Below are 23,934 nucleotides of genomic sequence, written 5' to 3' on the forward strand. Positions count from 1 at the left end.
TACTGAGGTCTTAGGATATTTAGGATCCTGTCTGCTAAGCTTGTGATGACCCTGGCAGCCAAAACACATTTTTTATTTCATTCCTCCAAAGTGCACTAGGAAAGAAAGAATTAAGGCCCGTACACACGGTCGGACTTTTTGACAACAAACATGCAAATTAGCTGTTTTGGAGCAACATCCGACTGTGTGTACGCTCCATCGGACAAACTTTTTCCTTTTCCATCGGACTTTTGTTGGCTGTGCGTACGGACAAACTTTTTGACAACATAAGTCCGATGGAGCAAAGTCCGATCGTGTGCACGCAAAAGCATCGGACTTTTGTACAAGGTACAAACACGCATGCTCAGAACCAATGCAAAAGATCAGACTACAATACAGAAGTTGACCAAAGGTGGCGCTGGAGTCATTAAACGTCCTCTTTTGAAGTGTCATCAGTACGTTGAAACGTCACTACGTTCGTGTTTGTTGCCTAAAAAGTCCTGCCGTGTGTATGCAATACAAACTTGTGGACCACGCCCTTTGTACAAAAGTCCACAGGAACGTTTGTACAAAGTCCGATCGTGTGTATGAGGCTTTAGACAGGGTGCTGGGGCCAATACAGACTGAGACAGAGGGTGCTAATACTGAGGCCTCTGAATATTTAGGATATTGCCTACCCAGTCTGTGTTGACCCTGACAGCCAATATAATTGTTCTTTTCATTCCTCCACAAGGAAAGAGATAATAACATTGGGTGCTGTGACAAATACAGACCAAGGCAAGGGGAAATAATATTGGTCTCTGGATATTTAGGATCCTGTCCACTAAGCCTGTGTGGACCGTGACAGCCAATCCAATTGACCTATTCATTCCTCCATAGTGCGCTAGGAAAGAAAGAGTAAAGGCCCATACACACGATCAGACTTTTTGACAACAAACATGCAAATTAGCTGTTTTGGAGCAACATCCGACCGAGTGTACGCTCCATCGGACAAACTTTTTTGGTTTTCATCTGGCTTTTGTTGGCTGTGCGAACGGACAAACTTTCTGGCAACAAAAGTCCGATGGAGCAAAGTCTGATTGTGTGTACAGAAAACCATAGGACTTTTGTACAAAGTACAAACAGGCATGCTCAGAACCAATACAAAAGATCAGACAACAATACAGAAGTTGACCAAAGGTGGCGGTAAAGAGCAGAAAAACCACATGATTTGGTGAAAGTTGGCTGAAAAAGTCCTGCCGTGTGTATGCAATACAAGTTCTCGGCCGATGCCCTTTGTACAAAAATCCAAGGGAAAGTTTGTACAAAGTCCTATCGTGTGTATGAGGCTTAAGATAAGCTGTTGCCAATACAGACTGGGACAAGGGGCTCTAAATATGAGGCCTCTGAATAGTAAGGATCTTATCTACCCAGCCTATGTTGACCCTGACAGCCAATACAATTTTTCTTTTCATTCCTCCAATGTGCCCTAGGAAAGAAAGAATAGGATGGGGTGCTGTGGAAAATGTAGACTGACACAAGGGGCGATAACACTGAGGCCTCTGGATGTTTAGGAATCTATCTTCCTTGATTTGTCTGGTTCTGGATTCTGTACTAAATTCTCCGACAACTGATGGTCATGATTGAGCTGTGATGTCTACTCTTTGCTGTACAGGAACATTGTTACATGGAGGAACCAAAAAGGTAATTAGCTATGGACCAATGCAGTGCTTACAAGGGTTAGACCGTGGGCTCCTACAGATGAACAGACTGGTGGGAAAGCAAATATTAATATTTGGAGCTAAGCATTACTAGAGGGTGGGGGTGGTTGGAGAATCTTGTAAGAGAACCTGTCACTTTGAACCAGGTCTGCAGCTGTGTTCATTTGTATGGTCATAATCTTCTCAGTGTATTCCAATATCACGTATAGCATGTCCATGTACACGTATTGTAAGTGAATTTAACTTTCATAGACACATACAAAAATAAACCACACTCTGCTGGGGTCAATGTAGCTTTACTGTTCCAGGTGACAAATACCCCTTCATAGGCTACGATTAAGCCCTGTAATAGGCAACAATCAGGGCCGTCTTTAATATTGATTGGACCCTGGGCAAAACTTTTCTTGGGGCCCCCCTCACATGCAGTTTTGCTCTCCACCTTCTCTGAGACATACAATAAATAGCAGCTAGACTCAAAATCAGTTTACTGAATCAGATCAGGCAGCTATTGCGATTGGTGGCCAGAGGTTACAGTGTATCATTACCGCTCACTGACTGGTTGCTAGAGGTTACAGCACACATTATGGCTCACTGATTAGTTACAGCACATGATTTCTGCTTGTTGATTGGTTGCTAGAGATTACTGTGGATATGACCTCAGGGGGGTATGATATACATATCAATGCTGCTGGCTGCCCCTATTTACATATGAATGCCCGGAAATTTACATGAAAACACAGGGTCTGCAGGTGAGTCATCTGTACACAACAATAGGGCAGAGCTGGGCAGCATTAGTAGCAGCACTTCACACTGAGATATTGGGACACAGCACAGGACTAAAACCTCAAGGGATGAGGGAATTTAAACCAGGATAATTGGCAAGTATGAGGCAGCTGCTTTGGGCCCCACAACAATGACAGGGCCCAGGGCAGCTGCCCCTTTTGCCCTGCCTTAAAAACGGCCCTGGCAACAATGCATCAGTAAGAGCAAAATTGGCACGGGTGTTTGATTCACCTGGAACGATAGTGTTAAGTCAAATACTGACATGAGAAGAGTGCTGCCTTTCATGTATGAATTATGGCAGATTGGGCAGAAGATCGTAGTGCTCTCTGGGCACCTTGAAAACTCATGAGCTGAGCCTAATACTTTTACAGACATTTTATAACTTACACATCAGCGCAAGAGTCAGGAGCACAAAAGCTGCGGTCAGTAAATGCCAGTCTGGTTTGGAAAGCTTTATGAGCCGGATGAAGTTCTCCCTTTCCTTCTTTTTTCCATTTCCATTTCCTTCAGGATCCTCTTCTGGAAATATAAGAGGGGACAGCAAATCCCAGAGCAGACAGGCCAGAGACGTGGAAAGGTGATAGAGCATAGAGTTGACCAGGCCCAGGTGTAGCTCTGGATTTTGGGAGAAGAGAAGGATTCGGAGGGTCTGGTGCAGAGGAGGTGCTAGGCAAAGTGTCAGGACGTAAAAAAGGGTCGATGGAATCCACCAAGGATGGGGGAGTTTCTGGGAAACAGCTTTTAGAAGGGGGACTTTAACAAGATTCACCAGCCACACCACTTCCAGGAAATATATAGGATAGTATTTATATACAAGGAAGGAAAATACATGACTTAGAGAGGAGTCCAGCAAGAAGATAATGAGAGGAAAACAGAAGGAGATCATTGTGAAAAGACGTCCAAAGACCTGAAACACAAAATAGAGACCTGTCAATATATGCATGAAGACCAAGAGAATAGACCAGACTATGTCAACCCTCACCTTGTAAAACAACCCATTCAGTATAAAATAGCAATAAAGGACAAAACATTTGAGTATATATATATAAAAAACATTATACTTTGCTTTTCCCTTTTTTTTAAAAGTGATCACATAACCTCTGTTCTCAGCTTCAGCAGGAGCTTAGAGAGCTGGTGGTGGAGAAACAGCAACACACTGATCTTTCCAGTGAAGTGGTGGGGCTTGCCAGCACTAGCCTGATCATTGGATTAGCTCCTGGCACAGCCAGAAAACTGTCCATGCTGTGCTCTCATGCCTACTGTGGTTGTTTTTAATAGGAAAGCAGAGGGACTGGCAGGAACACATTGCTTGTTCCAGAAGACTGTGGGACCATTCACAAAGTGCATGCGCAGTGGGAAACTGGCTGTGAATCCGCAAGGCTTCACTGCCGGCTTCCATTAGTCAAGATGCCAGTGGCTGGACCCTAAGCCGATTGAAGAATTAGCTCGGGTGAGGACAATGCTGGATTTTTGGACAGGTAAGTGTCCTTATATTAAAAGGCTGCTGAGCTCTGCAGCCTCACAGTGATCCTATATGGGTCTATGACAAGCCTTGATCTACTTATTTCTAGTGAGTACACGTTAATTGTTTTTTTATGCCTTTTTAACCGATTCCTGTCCGCGCTATAGCCGAATGACGGCTACAGCGTGGGCCTACTTTGCCGGGACGCCGTCATATGACGTCCTCCCGTGGTCGAGCGACTGGTGCGCCCCCTGCAGGGCGTGCATGGCGTGCTTCTGTGATCAGCGAGTCTATGAGACCCGGCTGATCACAGTTCAGAGTAAGGGGTTAATCACCACGTGATTAGCTGACAGCTAATCATCTGATGTAAACAGCTATTTTTTTTCCTCACTCTGATAGGAGGAGAAAAAAAAGCGAATCATCGGCGGCTATCAGAGGAACATCTGTTCCAATCACGGAGAGCTGCCGCCAAGTCATCTGTGCCCACCTGTGCCACCTGCCAGAGCCACCTACCAGTGCACAACAGTGCTGCCTATCAGTGTTACCTACCAGTGCCCATCAGTGCCACCTGTTAGTGCCCATCAGTACCACCCATCAGTGCCATCTATCAGTGATACCTATCAGTGACACCTATCAGTGACCTTCAGTGCTGCCCATCAGTGCCACCCATCAATGCCACCTATCAGTGTCCATCAGTGCCATCTCATCAGTACCGCCTTATCAGTGCCCATCAGTGTCACCTTATCTGTGCCTATCGGTGCAACCTATCAGTGCCCAACAGTCCAGCCCATCAGTGCCCATTAGTGCAGCCTACCAGTGCCCATCAGTGCAGCCTACCAGTGCCCATCAGTTCAGTCTCATCAGCGCATATCAACAAAGGAGAAAAATTACCTGTTTGCTAAATTGTATAACAAACTATGAAAACATTTTTTCACAATTTTTCTTTTTTTGTTTGTTTAACAAAAAATAAAAACCCCAGTAGCGATCAAATACCACCAAAAGAAAGCTCTATTTGTGTGAAATAAATGCTAAAAATTTCATTTGGGTACAGTGTGGCATGACTGTGCAATTGTCATTCTCTCCTGGCCCTTTTATGTGCCCCGTTCAATGGCGGTTGGGTTCCAGTCAGTGCAATAGCTTATTCTTTTTTCTTTGTTACACTATTTGTAGCTACTGACTTTTAGTTTTTTGGGGGGGAGACTAAAGCTTCTCTTTAAGCTGTAGATTTTCATAGAAACGTTTGCACGATCATTTAAAAACTATATCAGAGACTTGACAAATTGTTTTAACATTCGATTTTGTAATAAATAGAATTTCCCAAAGGGAAACTGCATTCACTAATAGAAATTTGTTCTTTTCAGAAACATTTCCATTCTGCCCCCGAATTTTCTCATCACTGCGGTCGATTTATGAACATCAGTTTGACCTTACTAACCATTAAAAATTGAATGAGCGTTCCAAAAATAAAAATGTACAATTGAACTCCAGCCGTGTATGGCCAGCTTAACATCTATGCTCATTGGAAGAACCCTCTCCCTTATAGATGGCTCAAAAAATGATTGGTGTCATTGGTTACTTATATGGGGGGGGGGGGGGTCGCTGGTCAGCTGTGGGAGGCTGTGCACTATTGGACGCTTTCAATTTGTTATCTATATGAGTGGCAAAAAATTGCTCAAGAAACCACAAAGCAACCTCTCTAGGTATCCTAGGGTTCCACACAACCCTGGTTGAGAAAGGCTAGGATAGACTAATCTAGCAACACTGTAAGGCTGATAATTTATTAAACAAAAGGGGAGAAAACACCGCGCTACCTATAAAAATGACAGAAAATGCGAAGTAACACAAACCAGCAGCTAACATACAAACAAACCAAGTCCAAATAACAAAATGTGACCAAAAAATGTAGCGCTGAAATGTCCAAAATGTGACAAAACTAGATAAGAATCACATTTATACCCAGTAAATTTAGTAATGAAGAGACCTACTTAAAGTGGTTCTGCACCTAAAAAAAAATATTAAAAGCCAGCAGCTACTAATATTGCAGCTGCTGACTTTCAATAAAATCACACTTACCTGTCCCAGGTTCCAGCGATGTTGGCGGCAGATGACGAGCGATCGCTCGTCTCGTTGTTGCCCCCGCCGCTATCCTCTGTCAGGGAATCGGGAAGTGAAGCATTGCAGCTTCACTGCCCGGTTCCCTACTGCACATGCAGAACACAACAGGGGGCGGGGTGTCTGCAGGGGTCTGCGGCGGTCTGCCCGGAAGTGGGTGCAGATACCTGGATTATCCAGGTAACTGCACCCCCCTGAAAGGTGCCGATTGTGGCACCGGAGGGGGGAGGGATCAGATTAGCGGAACTTCCCCTTTAGGGTAAAGAACCGCTTTAAAGACAGCACACATAATACATGTTACGCTGCCTAGTAGGAAAAAAATATATTAATGTGCGTAAATAAACAATCAGTATGTGAACAAGTGAAAAAATGGCCAACTCAAGCAAAACGGTGTGCAAAATAAGTCCAGGTATTCCGTTGACCCGAAACGTGAGAAGCCTTCAGTGAATAACCAGAATTTTGCAGAAAAAGGTAGGTACTCTTACCGGAGGTGGTGAACACAAAATACTATACAGTAAATGTGTCATACAGGCTTATATACGTCACAAATGATTCGTGTACGCTGGATCATGGGTCACCATTAGAGAAGCCGGTATCCTCTCCATTAGCCGACTTCTGGATCGATACACCAGGGTATGGAAGCTCATTGGATTCTATGCAGAAGTGAGCCTGATTTTGCACTTTCCAGCTTTAGTAAATAAACCCCATTGTGTACTTAAAAGTGGGGTATGCCTGTATTTAGTAGTTTTGTTATCATATCTGCAGAAATTATATTTAGTGTTGTCATTTTTATTTTATTAAGATGATAGGCATAGAAGACTATTATTGTCGCCATTTTGAGGTTTGTTTATCGGAAAGTCCATAAAATGTCGGCGTTATGAAGAAACTGAAAGTAGGTTGAAGTTTTAAGTTGGCAAACGTCCAGCATCCGTCACAGCGTGCCTGAATTAATAATGCTGAGCAGCAACACATAAAGCAGAAGGGGTGAGGGGGAAGCTGATCTGAGAGACCCACAAAAGTCTTGCAGACGGTTGGACTTTCTGATAGAAAATGTGCGATCGGATTGTGTTGTTAGAAAATCCGAACGCGTGTGGGCTCCATCTGACTTTTACCGTCGGAATTTCTGACACACAAAGTTTGAGAGCTAGATATAAAATTTTCCGACAACAAAATCCGATCGTTTAAATTTCGATCGTGTGTAGACAATTCCAACGGACAAAATGCCACGCATGCTCAGAATAAATCAAGAGACCAAAGCTATTGGCTACTGGCCCGTTTATAGTCCAGACATGCATGTTGTAAATCACCTCGTTAAGAACGTTCAGATTTTCCGACAACTTTGTCCGACCGTGTGTATGTAAGACAAGTTTGGGCCAAAATCCATTGGAAAAAATCAGACGGATTTTGTCATCGGAATGTCTGACCGTGTGTACAGGGCATTATTCTGAAATGACACCGGGGTTCTGGCATGTGACCAGATTACGTTTTCTTTAATATGTAAAAGTGAAAGGGAAAAAAAAAAACGTGCATACGGTGCATGGGCATACTTCATATGAAATCTTTATAATTTTCTTCACACAAATAAAGCTTTCTTTTGGTGGTATTCAATCACTACTGGGGTTTTTATTTTTTGCTAAACAAACAAAAAAAGACCAAAAATTTTTGAAAAAAAAAAGTTTTCATAGTTTGTTATAAAATTTAGTAAACAGGAAATTTTTCTCCTTCATTGATGTGCGCTGATGGGGCGGGACTGGTGGGCAATGATCAGGAGGCACTGATTAGGCTGCACTAATAGGTAGCACTAATGGGCAACAATAGGTGGCACTGATGGGCAACGATAGGTGGCACTGAAGGACAACAATAGGTTGCACCGAAGGGCACTGATAGGTGGCCCTGAAGGGCACTGATAGGCGGCACTGAAGGGCACTGAAAGGCGGCACAGAAGGGCACTGAAAGGTGGCACTGGTGGGCACTGAGAGGCACTGGTAAGCAGCACTGATAGGTGGCACTGATGATGAGGCACTGATGAGTACTGATAGGTGGCACTGGTGGGCACTGCTTAGCAGTACTGATATGCACTGGTAGGTGGCACTGGTGGGCACTGCTTAGCAGCAGTGGCTGTCCGTGTGCGGGACCAATGTCCCGCTTAGATAAGCCGGTATCAGCGTGAGAAAAAAAGGGCGATTGCCGGTTTCTGTTTAAATCATGTGATCAGCTGTCATTGGCTGACAGCTGATCACACGGTAAAGGGGCGGGAACAGCCCCTAAATCCAATCTGTTCAGCTGAGTCTCATGGACGCCCCCGAGTCACGCAGGAGGCATGCAGGCAGCGCAATAACGGGAGGATGTACACGGATGCCCTCCCGGCATTTAGGCCCTTGCTGTAACTGTCTTTTGGCTATAGTGCAGGTGGGAAGAGGGTAAAGTGGTTGTAAAGGCAGAAGGTTTTTTTCCCTCATTAATGTACACACAGCACCCCATATTGTCAGAAAAACACAGAATTGTTGACATTTTTACAAATTTATTAAGAAAGAAAAACTGAAATATCACATGGTCCTAAGTATTCAGACCCTTTGCTCAGTATTTAGTAGAAGGACGCTTTTGATCTAATACAGCCATGAGTCTTTTTGGGAAAGATGCAACAAGTTTTTCACACCTGGATTTGGGGCTCCTCTGCCATTCCTCATTGCAGATCCTCTCCAGTTCTGTCAGGTTGGATGGTAAACGTTGGTGGACAGCCATTTTTACGTCTCTCCAGAGATGCTCAATTGGGTTTAAGTCAGGGCTCTGGCTGGGCCATTCAAGAACAGTCACAGAGTTGTTGTGAAGCCACTCCTTCCTTATTTTAGCTGTGTGCTTAGGGTCATTGTCTTGTTGGAAGGTAAACCTTCAGCCCAGTCTGAGGTCCTGAGCACTCTGGAGAAGGTTTTCGTCCAGGATATCCCTGTACTTGGCCGCATTTATCTTTCCCTCAATTTCAACCAGTCGTCCTGTCCCTGCAGCTGAAAAACACCCCCACAGCATGATGCTGCCACCACCATGCTTCACTCTTGGTACTGTATTGGACAGGTGATGAGCAGTGCCTGGTTTTCTCCACACATACCGCTTAGAATTAAGGCCAAAAAGTTCTATCTTGGTCTCATCAGACCAAAGAATCTAATTTCTCACCATCTTGGAGTCCCTGAGGTGTTTTTTTTAGCAAACTCCATGCAGGCTTTACTGCACTGAGGAGAGGCTTCCGTCGGGCCACTCTGCCATAAAGCCCTGACTGGTGGAGGGCTGCAGTGATGGTTGACTTTCTACAATTTTCTCCCGACTCCCGACTGCATCTCTGGAGCTCATCAACAGTGATCTTTGGGTTCTTCTTTACCTCTCTCACCAAGGCTCTTCTCCCATTATAACTCAGTTTGGCCAGACGGCCATCTCTAGGAAGGGTTCTGGTTGTCCCAAACATCTTCCATTTAAGGATTGTGGAGGCCACTGTGCTCTTAGGAACATTAAGTGCAGCAGAATTTTTTTGTAACCTTGGCCAGATCTGTGCCTTACCACAATTCTGTCTCTGAGCTCTTCAGGCAGTTCCTTTCACCTCATGATTCTGATTTGCTCTGACATGCACTGTGAGCTGTAAGGTCTTATATAGACAGGTGTGTGGCTTTCCTAATCAAGTCCAATCAGTATAATAAAACACAGCTGGACTCAATTGAAGGTGTAGAACCATCTCAAGGATGATCAGAAGAAATGGACAGCACCTGAGTTAAATATATGAGTGTCACAGCAAAGGGTCTGAATACTTAGGACCATGTGATACTTCAGTTTTTCTTTTTTAATAAATCTTCAAAAATGTCAACAATTCTGTGTTTTTTCTGACAATATGGGGTGCTGTGTGTACATTTATGAGGAAAAAAATGTACTTAAAGCGGGAGTCCGCCGGGACTCCGCGTTTTTTTTTTTTTTAAAGTCAGCAGCTGCAGTATTTGTAAAATGGTGACACTTACCTGTCCAGCGCGCCCGCGATGTCGGCACCCGAAGCCGATCTCTAGATCGACACTTGGGTGCTGCCGCCGCCATCTTGGGTATGGGAATCAGGAAATGGAGCCTTTCGGCTTCATTTCCCGGTTTCGGCTTCATTTCCCGGTTCCCTACTGCGCATGCGCGAGCCGCGCGGCGCAATCCGGACGGTCCCCGCTGCCTCTGGGAACTGTGTTTCCCAGCAGGCAGCGGGGCACTTGCGCAAAGGGGCGGGCAGTTGCGGAAAGGGGCGTAATCTACGCCCCTTTCCGCAGACAGCTATCCCGGAAGTGGGTGCAGTTACCTGGATTATCCAGGTAACTGCACCCCCCTCCCCCCTGAAAGGTGCCGATTGTGGCGCCGGAGGGGGGGGGATTCCGATGAGCGGAGGTCCATTTTAGGGTGGCCCTCCGCTTTAAATGATTTTAGCAAATGGCTGCAATATAACAAAGAGTGAAAAATTTGAGGGGGTCTGAACACTTTCCGTCCCCACTGTATATTAATCTGCCTGGAAACAAAGCTTTAATCTTACATTGCTGGATTTACAGGCATACCTCACTTTTAAGTACACAATGAGGTTTATTTACTAAAGTTGGAAAGTTCAAAATCAGGATCACTTCTGCATAAAAATTAATGAGCTTCTAACCCCAACTTGTTCAATTAAACTTTGGTAATAAAACCTGGAAGCTTATTGGTTTCTATGCAGAAGTGAGCCTGATTTCTCACTTTCCAGCTTTAGTATATAAGCCCCATTGTGTACTTAAAAGTGGGGTATACCTGTATTTAGTAGTTTGTTATCATATCTGCAGAAATTATATTTAGTGTTGTCATTTTTATTTTATTAAGATGATAGGCATAGACTATTATTGTCGCCATTTTGAGGTTTGTTTATCGGAAAGTCCATAAAATGTCGGCGTTATGAAGAAACTGAAAGTAGGTTGAAGTTTTAAGTTGGCAAACGTCCAGCATCCGTCACAGCGTCCCTGAATTAATAATGCTGAGCAGCAACACATGAAGCAGAAGGGGTGAGGGGAAGCTGATCTGAGAGACCCACAAAAGTCTTATACACGGCTGGACTTTCTGATAGAAAATGTGCGATCGGATTGTGTTGTCAGAAAATCTGAACGTGTGTGGGCTCCATCTGACTTTTTCCGTCGGAATTTCTGACACACAAAGTTTGAGAGCTAGATCTAAAATTTTCCGACAACAAAATCCGATCGTTTAAATTTCGATCGTGTGTAGACAATTCCGACAGACAAAGTGCCACGCATGCTCAGAATAAATCAAGAGACCAAAGCTATTGGCTACTGGCCCGTTTATAGTCCAGACATGCATGTTGTACGTCACCTCGTTAAGAACGATCGGATTTTCCGACAACTTTGTCCGACCGTGTGTATGCAAGACAAGTTTGGGTCAAAATCCGTTGGAAAAAATCAGACGGATATTGTCGTCGGAATGTCTGACCGTGTGTACAGGGCATTATTCTGAAATGACACCGGGGTTCTGGCATGTGACCAGATTACGTCTTCTTTAATATGTAAAAGTGAAAGGGAAAAAAAAAAACGTGCATACAGTGCATGGGCATACTTCATATGATATCTTTATAATTTTCTTCACACAAATAGAGCTTTCTTTTGGTGGTATTCAATCACTACTGAGGTTTTTATTTTTTGCTAAACAAACAAAAAAAGTCCAAAAAATGTTGAAAAAAAAAAGTTTTCATAGTTTGTTATAAAATTTAGTAAATAGGAAATTTTTCTCCTTCATTGATGTGCGCTGATGGGGCGGGACTAATGGGCAACAATAGATGGCACTGATGGGCAACGATAGGTGGCACTGAAGGACAACAATAGATGGCACCGAAGGACAACAATAGGTGGCACCGAAGGGCAACGATAGGTGGCCCTTAAGGGCACTGATAGGCGGCACTGAAGGGCACTGAAAGGCGGCACAGAAGGGCATTGAAAGGTGGCACTGGTGGGCACTGAGAGGCACTGGTAAGCAGCACTGATAGGTGGCACTGATGATGAGGCACTGATGGGTACTGATAGGTGGCACTGCTTAGCAGTACTGATATGCACTGGTAGGTGCCACTGGCGGGCACTGCTTAGCAGCAGTGGCTGTCCGTGTGTGGGACCAATGTCCCGCTTAGATAAGCCGGTATCAGCGTGAGAAAAAAAGAGCGATTGCCGGCTTCTGTTTAAAACATGTGATCAGCTGTCATTGGCTGACAGCTGATCACACGGTAAAGGGCGGGATCAGCCCCTAAATCCGATCTATTCAGCTGAGTCTCATGGACGCGCCCGAGCTACGCAGGAGGCATGCAGGCAGCGCAATAACGGGAGGATGTACACGGATGCCCTCCCGACATTTAGGCCCTTGCTGTAACTGTCTTTTGGCTATAGTGCAGATGGGAAGAGTAAAGTGGTTGTAAAGGCAGAAGGTTTTTTATCTTAATGCATCATAATGCATTAGGATAAAAAAACTTCTGTGTGCAGCAGCCCCCCTCAGCCTAATACTTACCTGAGCCCCCGCTCGATCCAGCGATGTTGCACAAGAGCCTCAGATGTCTGGGAAACACCCTCTCCTGATTGGCTGAGACATACAGTGGGCACCACTGGCTCCCGCTGCTGTCAAAGTCAGTGAGCCAATGAGGAGAGAGAGTGGGTGGGGCCAAGCCATGGCGCTGTGTCTGAACAAACACACAGAGCATCAACTCGGCTCAGGTGACCCCTAAGCAAACTGCCTGCTGTGGGGCCAGAAGGGAGAAGTCAGGGGCGCCAGCGAGGGACCCAAGAAGAGGATCGGGGCTGCTCTGTACAAATCCACTACACAAAGCAGGTAAGTATAACATGTTTGTTTTTTTTAAACAAAAAAAAACCAAGACTTTAGTATCACTTTAACCACTTCCTGACCGGCGCACAACAATGTACGTCGGCAGAATGGCAGGGGCAGGCTTATTGGCGTACAGGTACATCCATTTCTATATGCCACCCTGCCACCCTGCCATCGTGTGCGCATGCCGGTCGGAACCCCCGTGAGTCTGGTCACGGGTCCTATGGACTCAATTGCCGCAGGGATACCCGCGATCGTCTCACGGGGAGGCTGAACGGGGAGATGCCATTGTAAACAGCATATCCCCGTTCTGCCTAGCAACAAGTGACACTGATCTCTGCTCCATGTGATTGGAGCAGAGATCAGTGTTCACTAACACAAAGCCCAGCCCCCCACAGTTAGTAACACACCCCTAGGAACACTTAACCCCTACACTGCCACCCCCTGGTTAACCCGTTCACTGCCAGTGTTATGTACACAGGAATCAGTGCATTTGTATAGCACTGTTTGCTGTATAAATGACAATGGTCCCAAAAATGTGTCAAAAATGTCCGATGCGTCAACCAGAATGTCGCAGTCACAATAAAAATCGCTGATCGCCGCCATTACTAGTAAAAAAAAATTATTAATAAAAATGCCATAAAACTATCCCCTATTTTGTAACCGCTATAACATTTGCGCAAACCAATCAATAATCGCTTATTGCGATTTTTTTACCAAAAATATGTAGAAGAATACGTATCGGCCTAAACTGAGGGAAAAAAAATGTTTTTTTATATATTTTTGGGGGATATTTATTATAACAAAAAGTAAAAAAGAATGCGTTTTTTTTTTCAAAATTGTCGCTCTATTTTTGTTTATAGCGCAAAAAATAAGAACCGCAGGAAAAGAAAGCTCTATTTGTGGGGAAAAAAGGACATCAATTTTGTTTGGGAGCCATGTCGCACGACCACGCAATTGTCAGTTAAAGCGGCGCAGTGCCGAATCGCAAAAAGTGGTCTGGTCTTAAGCCAGCAAAATGGTCCGGTCTGTAAGTGGTTAAGGATACGTTTGTCACTGCTTTGGTCAGATCGCTTTTCAGAGGAGTTTGACAGATGGGGTGGTGGTGATAAGCCACCTCACTGCTTTTTTAACCCCTAATGCCGCGTACACACAGCCAGAATGTCCGATGGAAACAGTCCGATGGGAGCTTTTCATCAAGTTTTCCGACCCTGTGTATGCCCATCGGTCTTTTTCTGTCAGCATTGCAGACGGACTTTAGATTGGGAGCCTGTTCTTAATTTTTCAGACGGAAAACCTTTCTATCGGATTTTCTGATCGTGTGTATGCAATTTCCGACATGCAAAATTCCGACGCATGCTCAGAAACAATTTGACGCATGCTTGGAAGCATTAAACTTCCCTTTTATAGTGCCGTCGAACGTGTTGTATGTCGCGGTGTTATTGACCGTCGGAATTTGGTGTGACCATGTGGAGGCAAGACAGTTTGAGCGAAATTCCATCGGAATTCCAAAGGGAAAACCATCAGAGCTTTTTCCGATTAGAATTCCGATGGTGTGTACGTGGCATAACAGCTTCCATTACCGCGGTTCTGACGCATATCCATTTACTAGAATGGGCCACGACAGGAGGTTTAATTCTTGTTGCGGCATGTGTACACTTCTGTCCTCGACATTTGCAGCTTAAGGGGGAGCAGTTAGGGGATGGTAAAACACACAGGTGTAACAAGCCCCAAAAGGGAAACTCCACTTGAAAGTCAAGTACCACTTATTCACTTCATTCTCCAGCCTGCAGTTGTAGTTTTTGGGGGGAGTGAGTACCATTTTTTTTTTGTTGCTAGTTGCTCCCACTTCCTCATTCCCCCCCTAGGCCCCCCTCCCAACCTCTAGCTTTCTGGGACACATCACATGTCCCATGGAGCAGCAGGATCAGTCTCTTTGTGCCGCAAGATCTCACACATGTGCAGTAAGGAGCAAACTGTGAACTGACCAGGAAGTCATGGCCAGCTCCTAAATCCAAGATGGTGGTGTGGGGGACCAGCAGCATTGAGGTGAACTGGGTGTGGAATGGCAGCACTGGAATCCATGGACTGGTAATCATCCAGTCTTTTATTATTTATTTTACATTATTTGAAGCTGCTAACTTTTAATAAAAAAAAAAAAAAACTTGGTGAAGATCCTCTTTAATGTGGAGTTCCAGCCTGGGAAAACTGCAGCTGCTGACTTTTATTATTCAGACACTTACCTGTCCAGGATTCGTCCGTTGGCTTCGGGTGCAGGCGCCAACATTGCATGTAAGGGAAGCCGGTTTCATGTCAAATACTGTGCCCCGTCGGATAGTGTCCGCTGTGTACTGCGCATGCGCAGTACACAGGACAAGCAGATTCCGAAAATAGCCAAAGATGAACGGCGCCTGCCCCGTGAGTCCAGATTCTAGCCCCACCATCCAAGTGGACCTAGAGTTAGAATAAAAAGAGCTGAGCGTAGCGAGGCCGCGCCTGAAGCGTGGCGAGCAAAGCGAGGCCGTGCCCAAAGCGTGGCGAGCGAAGCAAGGCTATGCCTGAAGCGTGGCGAGCAAAGTGAGCCCGCGAGGGGGCCCTCTAATATGTGCAGCCCTATGTCCACTTGGATGGTGGGGCTAGCACCTCGACTCGTGGTGCAGGTGTCGTTCATCTTTGGAGATTTTCGGAATCTCCTTCTGCTCCATACTGCGCAAGCGCTGCGCCTGCGCAGTGCGGGGCGGACACTTTTCGATGGCCGGACTGTATATGTCACAACACCGGCAGTGAATCCTTCAGCCTTCACAGACGGTTTTCTACTGCGCATGCGCGAGTCACTTTCTGAATGGTCCCGTTGTCTTCTGGGACACACAGGTCCCAGAAGGGGGCAGGGGAAGGAGGAGGGCTGGATGCTGGCATGCAGTACTTTTCTTCAGCACAGCATGGTGCAAAGAAATCCACTGCATTGCACTGCGCCGTGGCCAATAGAACTTCGTGAAATGTCTCACAAGAAAAAAAGTAAGCATTGGTGTGGGCTGGGATTGATGCATTGGCATTGTTCCTGCCAGTATGCACCAACGACAATGTTGCTAGGTGAACGCAATAAGGCCTCATGCACACAGCCGTATGAATTTATGCTGTCAGGAGTTGGCAGAAAAAATGCCTCTAATCTCATGTTTTTCTGCTTGCTTTATATGCGTTTATTCACGTTTACATGCGTAAGATGCTTAGAGGCATTTAAGCATATAATCATTCCATTGCCGAGAATATTTATATTCATGTATTCCAGCCACTCATAAATGAATGTGCATAAGCACAGCGATTATACGAGTATGCACAGAAAAACACAGCACTTTTTTTTCCCGCCACTGAACACTGTGCATAAAAACACACTAAGATTCCTGCATGTGCATGGGCACATTAGCTAACATGCAGCTGTGTTCAGAGGTGTAAAATGCAACAACGCCCCTGAATGTGGCATTTTTTGCATCCGCATGCATGAGACTTTAGATTGGAAGCTCCAATGAGCAGGGCCCCCTTATTCCTCCTGTATTGATTTGTATTGTAACTTGTTTACCAGTGGCGGCCGCTCATTAGGGGCACAGGGGTGCTGCCCCCACTGATCCATGCGCCCAGCCCCTAGTCTACATTCAGGGCACTGTACACATGGATGTTTTTTTTTTCTTGAAGCACACGATTAGAGCATGGGGCTCTAATTGGCTTCAAAAAAGGGTGGGCTCGAGGCGCAGAGCATTGCGCCCTGAGCCCACCCTATTGTGTGACATTAGTGAATTAATATTCGCTGATGTCTTCCTGTTTCTACTCCTGGCCAATCAGGAAGCGGGTCCTGAGACCCCACTGGCCGGGGAGTCCATAGACCCCATTGCCTGGGAGTTCCAAGACCAGATTGGCCAGGAAGAGAAGCGATGGCCCGGGACATGGAGGAGATGGAGGGGGGAAGCTGCTGCTGCCACTTTTACCTGCACGGGGTAAGTGCGGGGCTGAAGAGGGCCTGGTAGGCCAAAGGGTGAGCAAGTGAGCCGGTGACTGGGGGGGTGGTTATGGTGTGCAGTAGAGGTCGACCGATATGGGTTTTTCTCTGGCCGATGCCGATATTTAGAAATCATGGCGGCCGATAGCCGATATATGATGCCGATTTTTTGGGGCCGATATGTTAGGCCGATTTTATTTTATTTATTTTTTTCCTTTTTTATTATTATTTTTTTTTTTAATCCCCCTTGATCTAACACACCTTTCCCACTGGAGCATTTTTAAGACGCTTTTGGGCTAAAAATAGCGCCTGTAAAGTGCCTGCAAAATGGCTCCCCTGCAGTCTGTGTGAAAGACAGAGTGCTTTCACACTGAGGCGATGCGCTGGCAGGATCTTAAAAAAAAGTCCTGCAAGCAGCACGTTTGGAGTGGTGTATACCGCTCCTCCACCACTCCTGCCCATTGATATGAATGGGCACCACTGCCGAAGCACATGCAATGCGATTTGGCAGCAGTGCTTCATGGGCGCATTTAACCTCTTCCTTGGCCGCTAGCTGGGTTATATGTGCCCCACTAGCAGCCAAATAGCACCGCCAAAATGATGGTAAAGAGCCGCTAAAACTTGCGTTTTACCATCAACGCCTGCCCGCTCCAGTGTAAAAGCAGTCTTCATAAGTGATACAGAAAATTTCTTACATTTAAACATTTCTTACATTTAAACAAACCTCCAGTTTACTTGTATGTATGATTTAGATAAAAAAAAAAAATATATATATATATATATATTAAATAAAAACAGGTAGTCAAAACTTTTGGACGAAAAAAAAATGGGCTAACTTTACTGTTTTTATTTTATTTTTATTTTTTAAATAGTGTATTTTTTTCCCAAAAAAATGCATTTGAAAGACCTCTGTGCAAATGCCGTGTGACATAAAATATTGCAACAACCACTATTTTATTCCCTAGGATCTCTGCTAAAAAAATATATATAATTTTTGGGAGGTCTAAGTGATTTTCTGGCAGAAAATACTGGATTTTTACTTGTAAGCAACAAGTGTCAGAAAAGATTTAGTCTTTAACCACTTTCAGACCGGACCATTTTGCTGGTAAATGACCAGAGGTCTTTTTACACTTTGGCACTGCGCTGCTTTAACTGGTAATTGCGCGGTCATGCAATGTTGTGCCCAAACAAAATTTGCGTCCTTTTCTTCCCACAAATAGAGCTTTCTTTTGATGGTATTTGATTGCCTCTGCGATTTTTATTTTTTGCGATATAAACGTAAAAAGACCGCAAATTTTGAAAAAAAATTATATTTTCTACTTTTTGTTATTAGAAAAATCCAATAAACTCAATTTTAGTCATACATTTACGCCAAAATGTATTCAGCCACATGTCTTTGGTAAAAAAAAAGTCAATAATTGTATATTTATTGGTTTGCGCAAAAGTTGTCACATCTACAAACTAAGGTAAGTTTTCTGGAATTTACGCAGCTTTTAGTTTACGACTGCCTATCTCATTTCTTGAGGTGCTAAAATGGCAGGGCAGTACAAAACCCCCCCAAATGACCCCATTTTGGAAAGTAGACCCCCTAAGGAAATTGATAAGAGGCATTTGAGCCCATTGAATATTTTATTTTTTTGCCTCAAGCGATTGAATAATGACAAAAAAAAAAATTTTATTTTTTTTTTACACAAAGTTGTCACTAAATGATATATTGCTCACACATGCTATGGGCGTATGTGAAATGACACCCCAAAATAAATTCTGCTGCTTCTCCTGAGTATGGGGATACCACATATGTGGGACTTTTTGGGAGCCTAGCCGCGTACGGGGCCCCGAAAACCAATCACCGCCTTCAGGCTTTCTAAGGGCGTAAATTTTTGAGTTCAATTCTCACTACCTATTACAGTTTTGAAGGCCATAAAATGCCAAGATGGCACAAAACCCCCACAAATGACCCCATTTTAGAAAGTAGACACCCCAAGCTATTTGCTGAGAGGCATGTTGAGTTCATGGAATATTTTATATTTTGCCACAAGTTGCGGGAAAATTACAAACTTTTTTTTTTTTTTTTTTTTTTTAACAAAGTTGTCACTAAATGATATATTGCTCATGCATGCCATGGGCATATGTGAAATGACACCCCAAAATAAATTCTGCTGCTTCTCCTGAGTACGGGGATACCACATATGTGGGACTTTTTGGGAGCCTAGCCGCGTACGGGGCCCCGAAAACCAAGCACCGCCTTCAGGCTTTCTAAGGGCGTTACAGTTTTGAAGGCCATAAAATGCCAAGATGGCACAAACCCCCCCCAAATGACCCAATTTTGGAAAGTAGACACCCCTAAATTTAGGGGTACACTAGTGAGACTAGGTAATAAATGGCGGGTGCCCTGAAACTATAAAAAAATAACTAACCAACCAGCGTCACCTGTAACAGTTATATGGTGATCACTGGTGAAAGGGTTAACTAGGGGGCAATCAGGGGGCTTTATGCGGTAGTATATGGGGGTCCCTGGCGCTATAAAAAGCTGCAGCGAACCTAAATACCTACCTGCCTAACTAGCGTCACCTGTGACACTAATACAGCGATCAGAAAAACGATCGCTTATTAGGCTGGGTTCACACTGGAGCGATGCGGGAACGCCACAAATGCGCGGCGGGTTCCCGCATCGCATGCCTCCCGGCGGCAGTTCACACTGCCCTATGCGAACTGCTGGGAGTGTCAGTGAAATGTTACTGACACCCCCAGATCAGTTCGCATATCGCAGTGCGATCTGCAAACTCGGATCGCATGGTGTGAACACCCATGCGATCCGATTCTGCTGCGGGCCAAAAAAAGGGTCCCGTGCGAATTTGCGGCGGGTGCGGCGGGTGCGGCGAATGGCTGAACTCGAATCGCACAGAGATCGGATGTGATTTGCACTGCAGTGCGGTGCGAATCACATCCGTTCTCATAAACCGCTGCAATGTGAACCCAGCCTTAGTGACACTGGCGACGGGGGGTGATCACGGGGTTAAACCTTTATTGGGGGGGTTAGGGGGGTACCTTAGAACTAAAGGGGGCTAACCCTAACTGCCCTAACAGTTATTAGTCACAAATGACACCCGCCGGGTGATCAGGGGGTTAAACCTTTATTAGGTAATAAATGGCGGGTGCCCTGAAACTATAAAAAAATAACTAACCAACCAGCGTCACCTGTAACAGTTATATGGTGATCACTGGTGAAAGGGTTAACTAGGGGGCAATCAGGGGGCTTTATGCGGTAGTATATGGGGGTCCCTGGCGCTATAAAAAGCTGCGGCGAACCTAAATACCTACCTGCCTAACTAGCGTCACCTGTGACACTAATACGGCGATCAGAAAAATGATCGCTTATTAGGCTGGGTTCACACTGGAGCGATGCGGAAACGCCGCGAATCCGCGGCGGGTTCCCGCATCGCATGCCTCCCGGCGGCAGTTCACACTGCCCTATGCGAACTGCTGGGAGTGTCAGTGAAATGTTACTGACACCCCCAGATCAGTTCGCATATCGCAGTGCGATCTGCAAACTCGGATCGCATGGTGTGAACACCCATGCGATCCGATTCTGCTGCGGGCCAAAAAAAGGGTCCCGTGCGAATTTGCGGCGGGTGCGGCGGGTGTGGCGGGTGCGGCGGGTGCGGCGAATGGCTGAACTCGAATCGCACAGAGATCGGATGTGATTTGCACTGCAGTGCGGTGCGAATCACATTCGTTCTCATAAACCGCTGCAATGTGAACCCAGCCTTAGTGACACTGGCGACGGGGGGTGATCACGGGGTTAAACCTTTATTGGGGGGGTTAGGGGGGTACATTAGAACTAAAGGGGGCTAACTCTAACTGCCCTAACAGTTATTACAGTCACAAATGACACCAATGCAAAAAAGCAAAAAAAAAACAAAAAAATGACATTGGTGTCACTGTGACTGGGGGGCAGGGGTAATTGGGGGGGTGATCGGGGGGTAAAGGTGGGGTGTGAGTGTGCCTGGCATGTTCTACTGTGTGTGTAGAGTGTTGGTGCAACTCACCGATCCGCTCTCCTCCGTGTCGGAACGAAAAATACCGACACGGAGGAGAGAATACATCACTTCCTCTCCTGTGTTTACATTACAGGAGAGGAAGTGATGTCACCGGGGATTTCTATTCGTCGGGAGCGATCGCGAGGGGGTGGCCATGAATGAATGGCCGCCCCCTCGTCCCGGATCGCTCCCGGACGAAAACCGACCGCCGCAGGCACCGGGCGGGGGCCCGATCGGGCCCCCGACCCGCGGGAGGCAAGGGACGTACATGTATGTCCTTATGCCTGCCCGTGCCATTCTACCGACGTACATCGGCGTGCGGCGGTCGGCAACTGGTTAAATGGTTAAACTGAGAACTTCTACACACTGAGATGACTTCATTCATTCAGAAGTGTAAACATTGTATCTTTCTGTTCTTTTCTTGGCAGACTGCCCAGAGAGGAGGAAAGTGTTTCTATGACGACTTCTATTACAGAAGTCATTTCAAAGTCCCGCTGTTGATCTAAATCGGCTTTTTATCAGCACAATCGGCGATGCCGATTATTTAAAAAAGGCAAATATCGGCCCACCTCTAGTGTGCAGTGGCAGGCTTGAGCCATGGGGGGGGGGGGGGGGGCTAGTGTGGGGTGGTGAGCTGGAGTGATGGGGGGTGGGTGTCTGTGGTCAGGTCTGTCTGAGGCCCCCCCCCCCCCACTGATGGAGCACCAGCCACCACTGCTGTTTACCCTATCCTTGTAAAGGCAAACTGTTAGTGCTATATAAATCCTGCATAATAATAATAATGAGACCTCAGGGTAACAGTGTTCTCACATTCAGGAACCTACTGAAGGAACGCTCTTCATAGCCCTTGAACACACGGTCGGAAATTCTGACGGAAAATGTCCGATCGGACCATGTTGTCAGATAATCCGTCCGTGTGTGGGCTTCATCGGACTTTTTCCGTCGGAATGTCCGACCAACAAAGTTTGAGAGCTGCATATGAAAATTTTCCGACAACATGATCCAATCGGACTTTGTCAGATCGTTTGTAGAGAATTCCGATCGGACAAAGTGCCACGCATGCTCAGATCAAATTCCTACACCAAAGCTATTGGCTACTAGCCTGAACGTAGTCCCGTCGTAACTAAAGAACGTCATCACGTTACGAACGATCAGATTTTCCGACAACTTTGTCCGACCGTGTGTATGCAACACCAGTTTCGGACAAAATCTGACGTATTTTGTTGTCGGAATGTCCGACCGTGTGTACAAGGGGGTTAGACCTGAGAAATTACAGAAGAAATGAATGACACAGCTGCGGTACTGCAGTTCACTATGTGTGATCACAACAAGAAACCAACCAGCCCCCCTGGAACTGCAGCCAATCAGCAAGATCTGATAATACCATGTGACATCATCAGAACTTTGCTGATTGACTGTAGCTTCAAATGATCTGATTGGCTACAGTTTGTGTGTGCGCATTACTTTACTGAATCTATTTAGCAGTTTGTTATTATATGTGCAGAAATTCTATTTAGTGTTGTCATTTTTTATTTTGTTTATTACAACACGTTCAGAATGAACAATTTTTTTTTTTACAAGGCTTCCTGGTGAGCTTGAGTTTGTATCGTCCGCCATTTTGAGGTTTGTTCCTCAGAAAGTGCATAAAATGTCGGAGTTATGAAGAAACTGAAAGTTGAGATTTAAGTTGGCAAACGTCCAGCATCCGTCACAGCGTGCCTGAATTAATAATGCTGAGCAACAACACATAAAGCAGAAGGGGTGAGGGGGAAGCTGATCTGAGAGACCTACTAATGTCTTAATCTGAAATGACTCCGTGGTTCCGGCGTGTGACCAGATTACTTCTTAGGCTAGGTTCACACTCTGTGGTGCGTGACTGCATGCTTTCTCACACCCACTTAAAAAATGATCTGCTGTTTTCAGAGGCTCAGTGTTCCAATAGTTCTTAATGGCATCCCCACACACTGGGAATCGCATATCAGTATGAAATTTCCCTGCTGCCGCGATTTTGGAAATGAATGGGCTGCTGTTCCCATGCAAACACGGCCACCGGGAAACTGGCTTACAGGTACACACGATTGGACTTTTTGACAACAAACAAGCAAATTAGCTGTTTTGGGGCAACATCCGACCGTGTGTAAGCTCCATCGGACAAACTTTTTCGTTTTTAATCGGACTTTTGTTGGCTGTGCGAACGGACAAACTTTTTGGCAATATAAGTCCGATGGAGCAAAGTCCGATCGTGTGTACAGAAAACCATCCGACTTTTGTACAAAGTACAAACACGCATGCTCAGAACCAATGCAAAAGATCAGATAACAATACAGAAGCTGACCAAAGGTGGCGCTGGAGTAATTGAACGTCCTCTTGATCGTGTATGTGCAATACAAACTTACGCCCTTTGTACAAAAGTCCACGGGAAAGTTTGTACAAAGTCCCATCGTGTGTATGAGGCTTTAGTGTGAACCTAAACGTATTTATCCACTTCAATACCGGACACTTTGAATGACATTATTCATAATTTTTTCGGACAGATAGACCTTCTTTTTTTTTCGGTATTTAAAGTGGTAGTAAATCCCCTGTGGCTTACTGATACCTACAGGTAAGCCTAGAATAAGGCTTACCTGTAGGTACAGTAAATATATCCTAAACTTGCACCGTTTATGAGATATTTAGAGCCTTTTCACATTGGGACGGTGGGGGCGGTAGCGGGGAAGCGCCGCAAGTTCTAGCGGCACTTTACTGCTGTTAAAGCGGCGCTCGGGCCTACTCTTTGGGTGGGAGCGGGGCGCTTTTAACCCTTTGCTTTGCAAGCGCTTCAGCAGCGATGGCCATGCATTCCAATGGGCAGGGGAGGTGGAGGATTGGTGTATATATCGCCCGCAAACCCCCCACTCCCCCAAAGATGCTGCTTGCAGGACTTTTTCTAATGTCCTGCAAGCGCACCGTCCAAGTGTGAAAAACACCTCAGTATGAAAGCGGTCTTATTATTGTAGTGACTGGTGACGTCACTGGCGCATGTGCACT

General features: G+C 45.5%; 1 protein-coding gene across 1 annotated transcript in view; it reads right to left on the reverse strand.

The window, feature by feature from the left end:
• Window positions 1-23,934, reverse strand: part of TAP2 (transporter 2, ATP binding cassette subfamily B member) — an 89,692-nt gene that overhangs the window by 57,072 nt on the left and 8,686 nt on the right. The window contains exon 2 of the mRNA XM_077484601.1: window positions 2,850-3,369. Within this exon, the coding sequence (XP_077340727.1) occupies window positions 2,850-3,348 (499 nt within the window). The 5' untranslated portion in view covers window positions 3,349-3,369. The remainder of the gene's footprint in view (window positions 1-2,849; window positions 3,370-23,934) is intronic.

Source organism: Lithobates pipiens, unplaced genomic scaffold, assembly GCF_037356315.1.
Source record: "Lithobates pipiens isolate NorthernLeopardFrog02 unplaced genomic scaffold, aLitPip1_a1.2 Scaffold_1, whole genome shotgun sequence".
In the NCBI taxonomy this organism is placed as follows: Eukaryota; Metazoa; Chordata; class Amphibia; order Anura; family Ranidae; genus Lithobates; species Lithobates pipiens.